This window comes from Littorina saxatilis, linkage group LG2, assembly GCF_037325665.1.
Source record: "Littorina saxatilis isolate snail1 linkage group LG2, US_GU_Lsax_2.0, whole genome shotgun sequence".
Lineage (NCBI taxonomy): Eukaryota > Metazoa > Mollusca > Gastropoda > Littorinimorpha > Littorinidae > Littorina > Littorina saxatilis.
The window spans coordinates 47,684,015-47,699,431 of NC_090246.1; the positions used below are offsets into that span (position 1 = coordinate 47,684,015).

The 15,417-nt window shown below is 43.6% G+C and overlaps 1 protein-coding gene across 1 annotated transcript in view; it reads right to left on the reverse strand.

Annotated features, from left to right (window-relative positions):
• The window catches only part of LOC138953233 (uncharacterized), a 134,687-nt gene that overhangs the window by 98,118 nt on the left and 21,152 nt on the right, over nucleotides 1–15,417 (reverse strand). The window contains exons 15-16 of the mRNA XM_070325035.1: nucleotides 8,433–8,499; nucleotides 5,921–6,021 (exon numbers count right to left, since the gene is read on the reverse strand). Of these exons, the coding sequence (XP_070181136.1) occupies nucleotides 5,921–6,021; nucleotides 8,433–8,499 (168 nt within the window). The remainder of the gene's footprint in view (nucleotides 1–5,920; nucleotides 6,022–8,432; nucleotides 8,500–15,417) is intronic.

A 15,417-nucleotide genomic window follows, 5' to 3' on the forward strand; every position in this document is an offset into this window, starting at 1 on the left:
TTTCCCTCCTGAGTACTATTAGTAAAGTTTTTACTTCCATCCTAAATAGGCGTCTGTATAAATGGGCAGAGAGTGAACACAAGATATGTGAAGAACAAGCTGGTGTTGTTCATGAAAAAGCTTTTCTGCGTGCGTTTAGACAGCGTTTGATTGACTGCTATAAGCAGGAATGGTTTGGTAAGATAATGGAAAGTGATAGATTTTCAACGTATAGTTCGTTCAAGTCTTTATTGCAGCCGGAAAAATACCTAACAGATATCACACTTACTAAATTTAGAAACATTTTTGTCAAACTACGCCTAGGTATTATTGACCTGAATGGAAACAAACGCTATAGTGCTGTACCAAACACGTGCCCGTTTTGTCCTGCTGTGGAAAACGAAATACATTTTCTGCTACATTGCCCAAAATACCAGGATCTACGTGTAAAATATATTTTGAAATATTTCACTGACAATGTACATGTACCACCCTTGATTTTTCTGCTACAAAATGAGAGTATATACATTAATAGAGCTGTAGCCATGTATTGTTATTATGCCATGAAAACACGTGATGAAGAAATTTCAAACAGGCAATTGTTGCTATGACTGATACTTTGAGACAAAATTTGTAAATTTTCGTGCCACGATATATATTTCTCTTGTTTCTGTACAACCATGAAATTTTGTTGTGGATTTTTATTCCTATTTTTTCCTGTGTCTTTTGTAAACCCCCATGCGTATATGCCGGTGGCCTCGCATTAAATTTCCTGAGTTCCTGAGTTCCTGAGTTCTCTCTCTCTCTCTCTCTATATATATATATATATATATATATATATATATATATATCAAAATTAAATCAAAGTGTTTCCCTTCACAGATATCCTCTTGGGATTGTCAGATGAGGGTAGTCTCCCATGCCAACAGAAGCTACCATTCAGAGAATGGTTTGCTTCTTAGTTGGATACCATGGGTTGACAACTCTCGCCATCAGTACCACCTGACCACTGATGAGACACAATAGTGTCGAAACACGTGTCTGGTCTAGGTACAAATACAATGGTCCTCCTCAGGACTAGATTACCTTGCGATACGTCCCCCACAAAGGGACTTTGCTCTGTAAATCTCGGTCCCCCTTGAGGAGGGTCTGATGCTCCCAATAGGCTGTCTGTGAAGGGATACTTATATCTCTCTCTATCTCTGCTAAGAGATTTTAACAAATCTCGGAAGAAAGTCTCTGCTGACTTTCAATTGTTTCTTTCACAATTTCTGATGTTTTATAATGTGGTCACCGTGAAAGTTGCATCGCCTTTAAAGCGATCCAATTGAATAAAGCAGAAAACTTCTTCTTTACCAAGTCCTGTGTTGAACAGCAGTGAAAAGTTGACCGCTTTTCCTGTTTAACCTTTTCAAAATTAGATCTAACTTGTTCGCGTATCCATTTCTGGATCTGCAGGCTGGTACAGAGTTACCTCCCTTTAGGCTTTTTCAAATTTCCCTTGTTTTAACCTAATTTCTTGGTTAAAACTTGTCTAAATTTCTAAATTCTTTCTTAATAAATATCAATTCTACACTTTGGCCTTAAATCAAAGTGTTTCCCTTCACAGATATCCTCTTGGGGTTGTCAGATGAGGGTAGTCTCCCATGCCAACAGAAGCTACCATTCAGAGAATGGTTTGCTTCTTAGTTGGATACCATGGGTTGACAACTCTCGCCATCAGTACCACCTGACCACTGATGAGACACAATAGTGTCGAAACACGTGTCTGGTCTAGGTACAAATACAATGGTCCTCCTCAGGACTAGATTACCTTGCGATACGTCCCCCACAAAGGGACTTTGCTCTGTAAATCTCGGTCCCCCTTGAGGAGGGTCTGATGCTCCCAATAGGCTGTCTGTGAAGGGATACTTATATCTCTCTCTATCTCTGCTAAGAGATTTTAACAAATCTCGGAAGAAAGTCTCTGCTGACTTTCAATTGTTTCTTTCACAATTTCTGATGTTTTATATATATATATATATATATATGTGTGTGAACATATGGAGCTTCCTTCGGTTGTGTGTCAGTAACGAGCCGTGAAGCAAAACTGTTTTGAAGTGACTAGATATATACAGACTTTCCTCAAATCGAAAACTGACTGACTTGAAGTGATTCACGATACGGACTCTCCTCTTGAGACTAAAAGAGTATGAGTGAACGGGCGTAAAGCTCTATAGCTTTGAGTGACAAGGCATATCTTCTGCGCCTTCTTGCAACAAGGACTTATTTTTTTTTTTTTTTACAGTAGATATTGCTGAATACGCTTATCTTTTTTAACAGTAGATATTGCTGACTACGCTGATCTTGATTTGCAAAGAACACTCTGCAGGTTCAACATTGTTTTGGTAACAGACTTTTGTAGGCAATAAGTATGCCCAAGGAAAGTGCGTTATCTGATCTCCGCCTTGCTCACTTGAATGTGTATCACTTGCGTAACAAAACCGCGGACATATGTGTACTGTTGAATCAGGGCAAACAACCGTTACATATATTAGGCATAAGCGAGACGAGACTTGATTCGAATGTTTCTGATGACTTTCTGAATGTACCCCATTACTCTATATTCAGGCGTGACAGTGTGAGACCGCAGCAAACTGGCCTCGCCGCCTATGTACACGAATCGTTAGTTAATTACACTCACCGTAGACCTGATTTGGAAGCTGAGAATGTTGAGTGCCTGTGGCTTGAAATCAAAATTAATAAGTCTACCCCTCTGCTCGTGGGTTTCCTGTATAGGAACCCTGCTGCATTGTCAAACTGGACAGATGATTTTATCAACCTAATGGACAGTATCAAGAGCCAAAATAAGCCTATATTAATATTAGGCGACTTCAATATCGATTTGCATAAACCCCAGACAGCTTGGTGCACAACTTTGTCCCTCTTTGGCCTTCAACAACTAGTTGAAACGTCAACAAGAATAACTGCATCAACAGCGACATTAATTGACCATATATACACGGATAACAAAACAATGGTTTCGAATGTTAATGTGGTTAATTCTGGCATTAGTGATCATTACGTGACTTGCTGCTCATGGAACTATATAATCCCAAAATGTCATAAAAAAGGACACACAACCATCGAATATCGGAGCTTTAAAAAATTTCACGAGTCTAAGTTTTTCATGGACTTATCTTCAGCTCCGTTCCATGATGTGTTTAATTGTACTGAGGCTGAGGAGGCGCTTAATTGTTTCTCACGTATACTCTACCCGATTGTTGACAAACATGCCCCTCTGAGGCAACACCGAGTAAAATCCCCTACATTACCACCATGGCTTACTCCTGAGATTGTAGAAGCTATGGCACTACGTGATTTTTTTAAGGAAAATCAAAGGAAATCAGAATTTAAAGCACAACGCAATAGAGTTACCGAGTTAGTACGCCAGGCAAAAAGTAATCATTTTCATAAATTGGTTGAAGACAAAAAGGATGTTGCGACGCTTTGGCAAGCCATAAATGAAGTGTTAGGTAAATCCCAGAGACGAAATAGCAGATTAAATAGCGCCATTTCTCCTGACAAATTCAATGAGCACTTTCTGTGTTTGGCTGATCGATTGAAACAATCTAAAAATGTAAATGAAGAAGTCGAGGGTGGGGACACCCTGTTGTTTAGACTAAAATAATTTTGTAGTCATAAATTGAAATCACAAGATTCATTCTCTATCCCAACTATTGCCGTACATGAAGTTGGAAAATTTATAGAAAACCTTCAGAATAATAAATCCATGGGGCCTGACAAAATCCCCCCGTCGTTGCTTAAATTAGCCCTTCCGTACATAGTGGAATCCCTAACGTATGTGTATAATCTTTGCATTGAACAAAATATTTTTCCTGATGCATTTAAAACGGCAAAGGTCGTTCCACTTCCTAAAAATAAAGATGTGTCTGACCCTAATAACTTCAGGCCAATTTCATTGCTTCCTATTTTATCAAAGCCTTTAGAGAAGCACATCCAGAAGAATCTCCTGAACTACATGGAAAGGTACAAATTATTTCACAACTTTCAATCTGGGTTTCGTCCGAAACATTCCTGTAGTACAGCTCTTTCATCACTATGTGATAACTGGCTATCGGCAATTAATCGTTCGGATATATCAGGGGCTGTATTTCTTGATTTTAAGAAAGCTTTTGATCTTGTAGATCACACATTACTTTTACATAAACTCGCATTGTACGTGAACAATCCCGCAACGTGTTCATTCTTTAAATCATATCTTGTCAACAGAACACAGTATGTTTCTATCAACGGTAAAACATCTCCCAAAGGATGTTTAAAGAGTGGAGTCCCCCAGGGGTCAGTTTTAGGGCCTATCTTGTTTTGTGTATTCATTAATGACCTCCCCCTTCATATATCTAATTCCAAAGTTAAAACGGAATTTTTTGCAGATGATTCGACGCTTCACACAAGCTGTAGGACTGTTCAAGAAATTGAAATTTCCTTACAGTCTAGTCTGAATGAAGTCAATAGTTGGTGTAACCAGAATTGTATGATAGTGCACCCAGGAAAGACAAAAAGCATGATTATTACAACAAGACAAAAACACCAGTCACGACCTCTTAAGTTAAATCTTTCTCTGGAATCACAACCTGTTCAGCAGGTAACGGAACATCGTGTTTTGGGTGTGATAGTCGATCAAGAATTAAAATGGCAATCTCATGTACATTATATTTGTCAAAAAGTATCCAAGAATTTGTTTCTGCTATCAAAGTTAAAGCAATATGTCGATATCGCAACACTAAAACTATTTTATCATGCCCACATCTTATCCCATATTAATTACGCATCAACTCTTTGGGATGGCGTCTCTGATATTCACATGAAAAAATTAAACTCTCTACATCGTCGGGCAGCTAAAATCATGGTAAATGGTCCACAATTATCAGCTGATTTGATCTAAAAGAATCTAAACTACCTGCTGCTAGTTAAACAGTTACAGTTTAATAAGACTGTAATGATGTATAAAGTATATCATGGCGAAGTGCCCATCTATATTCAGGACCTATTTCACAGAGTCACCGAAAGGTACGGGTCTATCAATTTTCTACCACCAATACCCAGGATTGATTTGTTCAAAAGTAGTCAAGCCTTCTCTGGCGCTATGGTGTGGAACTCCATTCCGTCTGTAATAAGATCATTAACCTCACTAAAGAGTTTTAAACAAGCTCTGCATAATCATTTTATGTCTACCTAGATGGCTATACTAGTCTTAACACGTGCAAGTAGCTGTCAACAATTGGCAAAGCTTTATGAATTACACAAATATGTTCTTTATTATATGTATTATGTGGAATTTATGTTGCGATTTTCCATCATCACTTCATCATCATCATCATCATCATCATCATCATCATCATCATCATCATCATCATCATCATCATTATCATTTACACCATATAATCATTATTAGCATTAGTGTAAACGTTGGTATCGTGTGAATTTTACCGTCGATCACTTTCCATGTGTTAACATGTTGCATGTTTCGCTTTCGATTTGTATGTTGCTTACTTTGCCATTTTATTGTTTATGTTTATTTGCTTGTTTGCTTACTTGTCGATTGTTTGCTGGTTCGTTCGTTTACTTTGTGTATTTGTCATGTTGCTTTACTTGTTTATCATTTATTAGATATTTGTATTAGAAGTAAGGACCGGTTGTAAGAAAAGGCGTCGCCTTAAACCTCTATCCTTGAAAAATAAAGTTCCATCATCATCATCATCATCTCTCTCTCTCTCTCTCTCTCTCTCTCTCTCTCTCTCTCTCTCTCTCTCTCTCTCTCTCTCTCTCTCTCTCTCTCTCTCTCTCTCTCTCTCTCTCTCTTGTTTTTCATTGGTGTAGTGGATCGTCACAAAGGACAAAACAGATGTTTCAAATGTCAGTATGTAAACCGATCGTGTACCAAGAATACGTCGAGAAGGCAGTTGACAACTTCATCCGGGGTTCTTTCTGGCAATTGATCAACGGCTCGAAACGGATTCTTGGCACAGCTTAGCGTTAGAACTGCAACACACCCAAAACAGACGTCCAAAGGGGGAAGACTTTGAGCACAGACTTTACGACTGCAACATTTTCTCGATCGTCTTGTTAAAGTAACCTGCCTCCCGGTGTCGACCAAATTTAAAGCATCCTTCCAATTGGACACATGTACGCCACAAATTACATTGTTTTGTTGCAGATTTAATTTCGTATTAATGTGTGTGTGTGTGTGTGTGTGTGTGTGTGTGTGTGTGTGTGTGTGTGTGTGTGTGTGTGTGTGTGTGTGTGTGTGTGTGTGTGATTGTGCCAGTGTGTGTGCGCGTGCGTGCGTGCGAATGTGTGTGTGTGTGTGTGTGTATGTGTGTTTGCGAACATATGTTACAGTACTACCTGGCAAACCAATACTATCTGGATAGCAGTGAACAAGTAAGGACAGTGACTTCTCCCTGAACGAAACTTCTTTTGCCTTTGCGAGCAGTTTTAAAGCGTCCCGTACACAGGTCTAACATTGTAGCCGTCGCGAGATGCTCAAGCAATGATGCTATAAACATTTTTTTTTTAAAGGTTATGAGCGAAGCTCTCACGGCGAATACACACACGCACGGCCCCTGTACTGGCTGGTAGCGTGTAGTCTTTCACCCACACTGACACAGTTGTTAAGTCAATATCGCTATCCAGCTTTTCTTTTTTTTTGGGGGGGGGGTTTGACTCACTCTCTCTCCACCCCCCTCCATCTCTCTCTCTCTCTCTCTCTTCCTCTCTATTCCTCTCTCTCTCTCTCTCTTTATCTCTCTCTCTCTCTTTAAATATCTCTCTCTTTTCCTCCCTCTTTCTCTCTCTCTGTCTCTCGCTCGCTCTCTTCCTCCCTCTTCCTCCCTCTTTTTTCTCTCTCTCTCTCTCTATCTTTCTCTTTCTCTCTTTATCTCTCTCTCTCTCTCTTTCTCTTTATATCTCTCTCTCACTTCCTCCCTCTTTCTCTCTGTCTGTCTGTCTGTCTCTCTCTCTCTCTCTCTCTCTCTCTCTCTCTCTCTCTCTCTCTCTCTCAGTCTTTTATGTGAGCGCGCGTGTCAACTGCAGACATCATGTTTATTTGAAGAAAACGCCGCAATGTCCTGCTGCTTCAAATCTCAGACACTCACGACAAAAGCCTCTCACTTTTAAACTGTCTGTTTAAAATCTGTTTTTTAACAGAAACAAAAAATCCACATTGATACAAGAATGGAAAATGGTGAAAAATCTAAGTCAAGCGGATAGGAAACCGGTGATAAATTATGTAAACTATGTAATACGACTGTAATGCAGTTTGATGTCAAGTACATCTAACACAAATTAAGTAAACATTTACTGCAAGAACATCTGATACCTGGCAAATGCTTGTCACTTGTGTCTGTAATACGACATTGGCCAGTAGAAGAAAAATCAACCGGACAGAATGAACAGAACGAAACTAACGAAAAAACGACTATGTAACACGGTCTTTAGTATTAAGCAGGATGTTATAAGTCGGTCAAGGTTATAATGAGTCAGAGCTACAGCTGCACCGTCCTTACTCCGGGTTCGCCAGTTATTATTACGCTTTCAAGTTTCTCTTTGTGGGATGCTTCTCTCTCTCTCTCTCTCTCTCTCTCTCTCTCTCTCTCTCTCTCTCTCTCTCTCTCTCTCTCTCCCTCTCCCTCTCTCTCTTTATCTGTACTCTGTGTGTGTGTGTGTGTGTGTGTGTGTTGGGGGGTGGGGGCTGGTGGAGGGGGGGGGGGGGGGAGGAAAAACGAAACTAGATCACTACAATGCAACACATTCAATGAATGATAGTTTGCCACAATTGCATATAATTATGTGTATACCGGCTCACATTCTTCTCGTCACAGTCCTCTTTGTCTGCCGCAAGTCCTCTTTCGCCACAACACGCCACATGCAGGGCACAGATGAAAAATAGCGACACGTGCATTTTGCACTTCATGACGCGCGCGTAAAAGGGGAATCCCCGGGAGTTCCCATTGTTTGAGAAAATTATATAAAAATGAAAATGTAACGAAACGCGAAAATGTGGCAGTTTGTCAGTAGGCTTGATATTTATCACTCGTATCATAGGAGTATTTGAAGTGTCTTCCACAAGCAGCGAAAGTGCAGAAATGGCTATTTTGACCCATTTGACCAGATAGTACTGGCCAACCAGGTAGTACTGTAACATACGTACGTGCGTGCGTGCGTGCGTGAGTGTGTGTGTGTTTATGTGTATGCGTATGCGTGTGTGTGTATGCGTGCGCACGTGCGTGTGGGCGTGGGTGCGAACATGCAGCTGCGTGTACATGCATGCGTGAATTCGTGTGTATACCTCTCTCTTGTCAGTCTCTCAGCCGTTGTCTATCTGTGCATATGTTCGGTCTTTCGTGACCATGCTACTCTACCTCGTTTTCTGTGTACATTGTGCAACTTACCGCCACCTGAGGGCAGGATCAGGTGCAACCTCTGTCGCAGCACGTCATACACGTACTTTTCAATCACCTGTAGGCCAGACATAAATCCATCAATCAATCAATCAACCGACTGATTACTACATCATTTTATTAACTGATGAAATAAAAAAAGAAAGAAGGAAAGAAAAAAATATAAAAAAATAAAAAAATATTTAATTCATTAATCATTTATTGATTGATTTATTGATTACCTGATTGATTGTGTTAGGAAACGCTACCGTTGCTGAGCTTTGGTTCAGTTTTGTGTGTTGCATGTAGTTGACTTATTTTTACTTTGTGGGAAAGTACCGATATTATATTTTGTAAACACAATATTTATGCTTGGACGAGAATGCAGGTGAACTTTCTAGTCCTGTCAAAACAAGTTGTTTACCATGCTGATTTAGTGTGAGTTCGTGGCGTTCGTTCGGATTAAGTGCGTCGGCGCTTTTTGATGTACGTCATAAGAGAATGTCGCTAGTTTAGTCCATGCACGGCTCGTATAATGTAGTTGTATCGTGTTCGGTCTGGAATATTCTCGAGATTGAGTATTTACTATATATGCCAGCGCGATTTGAATGTTAAGAAAGCTTCTATTTGAGTTCTGCTACATTGTGCAGTTGTATGTATTGAATGCTGAATAAATCCTCGAACTCAATTTGACGAGTTGTTTTCTGTTGCTGCGAAGACGGGCGACGTAGAATAAAAGAACACAACTATACGACGTTTGAGAACTTGTGGCAATCTCAAGTGTCGTGTAACAATTGGGGGCCAAGCCAAGGATCTACGTTTAACGCCAAGGGTTTTCCAGCAACAAGGACCAGTGTCAAGACAGTCACAGGAGGTAGCCATCAATCGGGTGTATCCTGAGGGATCAGTATTAGAAGACTACATTCGTCTACGTTCGTGGCTGTGAAAGAATACAGACGAACGCACCGGAAAAGACCAGAATGGCTGAATTCTGGGCAAAAGGAGTTGAACTGGGACTGAAAGGCAAGCAGCTGACGGAGTTCGTCGAGTCCCAGACACAACTGCTAGCGCAGCGTGAAGAAAGACAAGCGCAGCGTGAGCGTGAAGAAAGACAAGCGCAGCGAGAAGAAAAAGAAAGACAAGCGCAGCGTGAGCGGGAAGAAAGACAAGCGCAGCGTGAGCGTGAAGAAAGACGAGCGCAGCGTGAAGAAAGAGAAAGAGAAGCACAGCGTGAAGAAAGACAAGCGCAGCGTGAAGAAAAGCAAATGGAGCTGAAACGCTTAGAGCTCCAGATAGAAATGGAGACCAAGCGCTTAGAGCTTCAGACAGAAATGGTGCGTGTTCAAACTGAGCACGAGGCACCACGCCAAAGAGATAACCAGCAGCAAATGCTACACAGGGCACCGAAACTTCCAGCATTCGCTGACGGGAAGGACCAGATCGACTGCTACCTTGCAAGATTCGAGAGGTTCGCTGAGAGTGCTAGATGGCAGCGCGACGACTGGGCGATTCAACTCAGCGCACATTTGACTGGGGCAGCACTTGAGGTCTACACTAGACTCTCAAATGATGACGCCAGAGACTATGATGTACTGAAGGAAGCTCTGTTGCGTTGCTACAACTTCACTGAAAGGGGCTACCGTCAACGCTTCCGCGAATGCCAGCCATTGTCTGGAGAGACACCGAGCCAGTTTGTGGAGCGCCTGTCGTCATACCTGCAGAAGTGGGTGGAGTTATCAGGTGAAGAGCAGTCATACGAGAGTCTGCGGGACTTGATCGTGAAGGAGCAGTTCCTTAATGCATGCCCGAAGGACCTGGCGACCCGCTTGGAAGAGCAAAAACTGCGGGGTTTGAAGGACATTACTGATGCTGCTGAGCGTTATCTCATTGCTCATGGAAGGACCCTGGGGACGTCAAAGTCATCAAAACCTTTCCAGAAGAGCGGGAACCAGGGAAACCAACCTGCCAAGGGACAAACTGAGTCCGCACCATCATCCAATGAAGGGCAGAACATAACGTGTTTCCATTGCAATGCCAAGGGCCACCGAGTCGCCAACTGTCCCCAAAAGAAAAATAACGGACATGTCAATGACAAAGCGCAAGAACATCGACGGAGATATTACGACAACAAGAGGCAAACGAGTGGCTCGAACCAACAAGTATGTGCGAGCAGCGTCATACTTCCAAGGGCTGCCGAGCAAGTGGCTACACCATCGGACGTGGAAGAATGTATATCTGATGGCCAGCTTCTACTCGCCAATGGCAGGTCAATCTCTGTCGTCGCCAGCGCAGCTGTGTCAGTGTCGAACATGCCCGTGTCGAAGGGATTTGTTGAGAAGCAGGAAGTGACTGTTCTCAGAGATTCGGGCTGCAATGGAGTCATTGTCAAAGAGGATCTGGTGCCAACAGAGAAGTTCACTGGTGATTTCAAGTGGACGCTCATGGCTGACAGCAAATGCGTGAAGGCACCAGTGGTAAAAATCCAGATCGATACTCCATACTTCACCGGAGAAGTTGAGGCCGTCTGCCTGAAGAAGCCCTTGTACGATCTATTAATTGGGAACATTGGGGGTGCGAGACGTCCTGATGACCCTGATGTCGAATGGAGAATGGGCGCAGCTCAGCCTGCTGTTGAGGAGGAAGACCCGCTGCCATTCGCGAATGAAGATATCAGCGAACTGTTACGAGATGACAGAGCAACTGTGCATCACCGCGACCAGCCGCAGGTTGTAAGCGCTGTGACGACCAGAGCCCAGGCGAAGAAGGACAAAACAACTACGCCACTCAGGGTCACCAACAGTTCTGCAACTGCTGTCGTGGACAGGAATCGGCTGATTCAGCTACAGGAAGCTGATTTGACCTTGACAAAGTACAGGAGTCGTCCTGTCAAGGAGATGACTAAGGGCGAAGGCACTGTGCACTTTGAAGTAAAGGCCAAGATCCTGTACAGAGTGTTCCAGCACCCGAGAGTCAACGGTGGGAAGCCATTACGTCAAGTTCTGGTGCCTCAACCACTTAGGCGCCAGGTGATGGAGGTGGCCCACGACTCTATTATGGGAGGTCACCTGGGTGTCAAGAAGACATCGGACAGAATCCAGGCTGCGTTTTACTGGCCAGGACTGCATGCAGATGTGACTCGATTCTGCCGATCGTGCGATATTTGCCAGAAAACCATACCTCGAGGAAGGGTCCCGAAAGTGCCGTTGCAGAAGATGCCTTTGATCGACCGACCTTTCAAGAGGGTGGCCATTGACCTCATCGGCGAGATCAAACCGCCAAGTGAAGCGGGTCATCGTTGGGTACTGACCCTGGTAGACTATGCAACCAGGTACCCAGAAGCCGTGCCTCTGAAGAAAATTGACACCGAGACTGTTGCCGAGGCACTTGTGGACATTTTCAGCAGAATTGGGGTTCCTGAAGAGATCCTCACAGACCTGGGGACACAGTTTGTCTCTGAATGCATGGAAGAGGTCAACAGGCTGCTGAGCATTCGTCACTTGACTACGACACCCTATCACCCGATGTGCAATGGGCTGGTCGAAAAATTCAATGCGACGCTGAAGTCCACGCTGAAGAAACTATGCAGTGAGCAGCCAAGGCAGTGGCATCGTTACATCAATGCCTTGCTGTTTGCATACAGGGAGGTGCCACAAGAGTCCACTGGATTCTCCCCGTTCGAGCTGATGTACGGGCGGACCGTGAGAGGCCCGATGCAGATACTAAAGGAATTGTGGACGAAAGATGTGGACACACCTGAAGTGAAGAACAGTTACCAGTACGTGTTCGAGTTGCGAGAGAAACTGGAGGAGACTCTCGAGATTGCGAGAGAAAACTTGAGAAAGTCTCAGGATAGCGGAAAGCACTACTACGACCGCAAAGCCGTAAACAGGAAGTTTACACCAGGTAACAAAGTGCTGATACTGCTTCCCACTGATCACAACAAACTACTGATGCAGTGGAAAGGCCCATACGAGGTTGAGGCCGTGGTAGGGATCAACGACTACAAGGTGAATGTCGGCAAGAAGTCCAAGATCTACCACGCTAACCTCCTGAAACTGTATGTGGAGAGACCTCCGGAAGCAGTACAGGTCGCAGCAAGTGTGGAAGAACCAGCCGAACTAGACGAGTTCGACGGAGAGGAACTACTGGAGTTGGGAGACCTCCACAAGAAAGAGGGAGTGGATGACGTCAAGTTAGGACCTGACCTGACGGAAGACCAGCAGAAGGAGCTGCATGATTTTATGGGCGACTTCACCCATAGGTTCTCTGATGTTCCAGGCTCTACGTCATTGGTCGAACATGAAGTCCACCTCACATCTGACGTTCCTGTTCGCTCAAAACCATACCCTATCCCGTTTCAGGCTCGGGAATCCTTGAAGAAGGACATTGACAGCATGTTGAAGATGGGGGTCATCCGTGAGTCATCATCCCCTTACTCATCTCCCGTTGTTGTGGTCAAGAAGAAAGACGGCACAAACAGGGTATGCATTGACTTTAGGAAAGTGAATAAGATCACCGTGTTTGACCCTGAACCAATGCCGACGGCAACTGATCTATTCCGACAGTTGACTGGCAGTAAGATCTTCTCAAAGATCGATCTCAGCAAGGGATATTGGCAGATTCCTGTGCGCGAAGAGGACATACCAAAGACCGCCTTTGCAACTCCAGACGGAACGTATGAGTGCCTGCGGATGCCTTTTGGCATGGTGAACAGTGGTGCTACCCTGAAGAGGGGAATGCGAAAAATGCTCAAAGGAATGAAGAATGTTGTGTACTACTGGGATGATCTGCTAGTCCACACGGAGACCTTTGAGGAGCATCTGGAGACTTTGAGGGAACTGTTTTCCCGCCTGACAAAAGCCAATCTGACCGTGAGACCCAGCAAGTGCATTTTGGGGACCGACAACGTTGACTTCATAGGTCATTCACTGAAGGAAGGTCAAAAGGGGCTTTTGTTGGAAAACGTCACCAAGATCCTCAATGCGCCACGTCCTGAAACCAAGTAGCAGGTGCGATCCTTCCTTGGATTGGCTGGGTACTACAGAGAGTTCATTCCAAACTTCGCCGCCATAACGGCGCCTTTGTCGGACATGACCCGAAAAGGATGCCCCAACCGAATACTCTGGGGACCAGCTCAGGAGAAGGCATACCAGACCGTGCGCGACCTGATGTCACGAGACCCGGTGCTACGCCTTCCTGATACTGCCAAAGAGTTCATCTTGCGTACAGACGCATCGGACGAAGGGATCGGCGCCATGCTGATGCAAGAGCATGGAGGTAAACTGTTTCCGGTCAGCTATGCCAGCAAGAAGCTGTCAGGAGCCGAGAAGAACTACTCGACCATGGAGAAAGAGTGTTTAGCCATCGTGTGGGGAATCAAGAAATTTGAACTCTACCTCCAAGGGGTGAAATTCGTGCTTCAGACTGATCACAAACCCCTCACCTACCTGAACTCTGCGAAGTTTGTGAATAATCGTATCATGAGGTGGGTGATGTACTTGCAGAACTTTGATATGCGAGTGGAATCGATCAAAGGTTCAGACAATGTTGGAGCAGATTTTCTCAGCCGAGTATGTGAGTAAAACTGTGTTCATTCTCCAACAGACTAATGTACATACCTGGATTTCAATCTGTATATGTATACATAGTATGTGTACAGGTAGCGTTTCAATGATTGAAAGAAATTAGGTAAATTTCTTCTGGTGTTGGGGGTAATGTTAGGAAACGCTACCGTTGCTGAGCTTTGGTTCAGTTTTGTGTGTTGCATGTAGTTGACTTATTTTTACTTTGTGGGAAAGTACCGATATTATATTTTGTAAACACAATATTTATGCTTGGACGAGAATGCAGGTGAACTTTCTAGTCCTGTCAAAACAAGTTGTTTACCATGCTGATTTAGTGTGAGTTCGTGGCGTTCGTTCGGATTAAGTGCGTCGGCGCTTTTTGATGTACGTCATAAGAGAATGTCGCTAGTTTAGTCCATGCACGGCTCGTATAATGTAGTTGTATCGTGTTCGGTCTGGAATATTCTCGAGATTGAGTATTTACTATATATGCCAGCGCGATTTGAATGTTAAGAAAGCTTCTATTTGAGTTCTGCTACATTGTGCAGTTGTATGTATTGAATGCTGAATAAATCCTCGAACTCAATTTGACGAGTTGTTTTCTGTTGCTGCGAAGACGGGCGACGTAGAATAAAAGAACACAACTATACGACGTTTGAGAACTTGTGGCAATCTCAAGTGTCGTGTAACAGATTGATTGATTGATTTGAAAACTGAAGTGTTCTAGTCTTCGCAAGTCAGAAGCACATGGTATATCCTTAAATTAACACCGCAAGATTTGTCTCTGAAGAATAATACAAAATATGCAGGGTTCAGGTAAGTTACGAGGCTTTATAGTGGAAAGGCGAATTGTTTTGTGTAAGCACACAGTATACGTTCAGTGTTCAGGGCCGGACTACCGGGGGGGTTATGGGGGTTGCGCAACCCCCCCCCTAGCCTAAACATGTACCTTACTTATTTAATTTTTTTTTATTATTGCTTATTTTATGCCGTTTCATGCAAGGAGCGACCATTTTCCTATCTCAGAATATGACCTACCCGTCAGCTTCAGGGGGCTTCGCCCCCTGACCCCCACAACGAGGGGGGGGGGGGTTCTAGGGTTTCTGGACCCCCCCCCCCAGCCAAAAAATAAAAATATTGAATGAGGTATGCATTTCTTTATTTTACATTGAGTTTCAATTTTTGGGGTATTAATCAGTGACAAAATCTGCTGCCTGAAACTGGTAATGATCATCCTCAGAATGCACCAGATTGCACCATTTTGCATCCTTTTTTTCAAAATTTTCCGGGGGGGCATGCCCCCGGACCCCCCTAGCAAGCTAGGCGCTTTGCGCCGTCGGCTCGGCGCTTTGCGCCTTCACACCCATATCTTCACAATATACTTTTGAAAAAAACCAGTCATAAAATGAACTGATCCGCCCATGCCGCCGGGG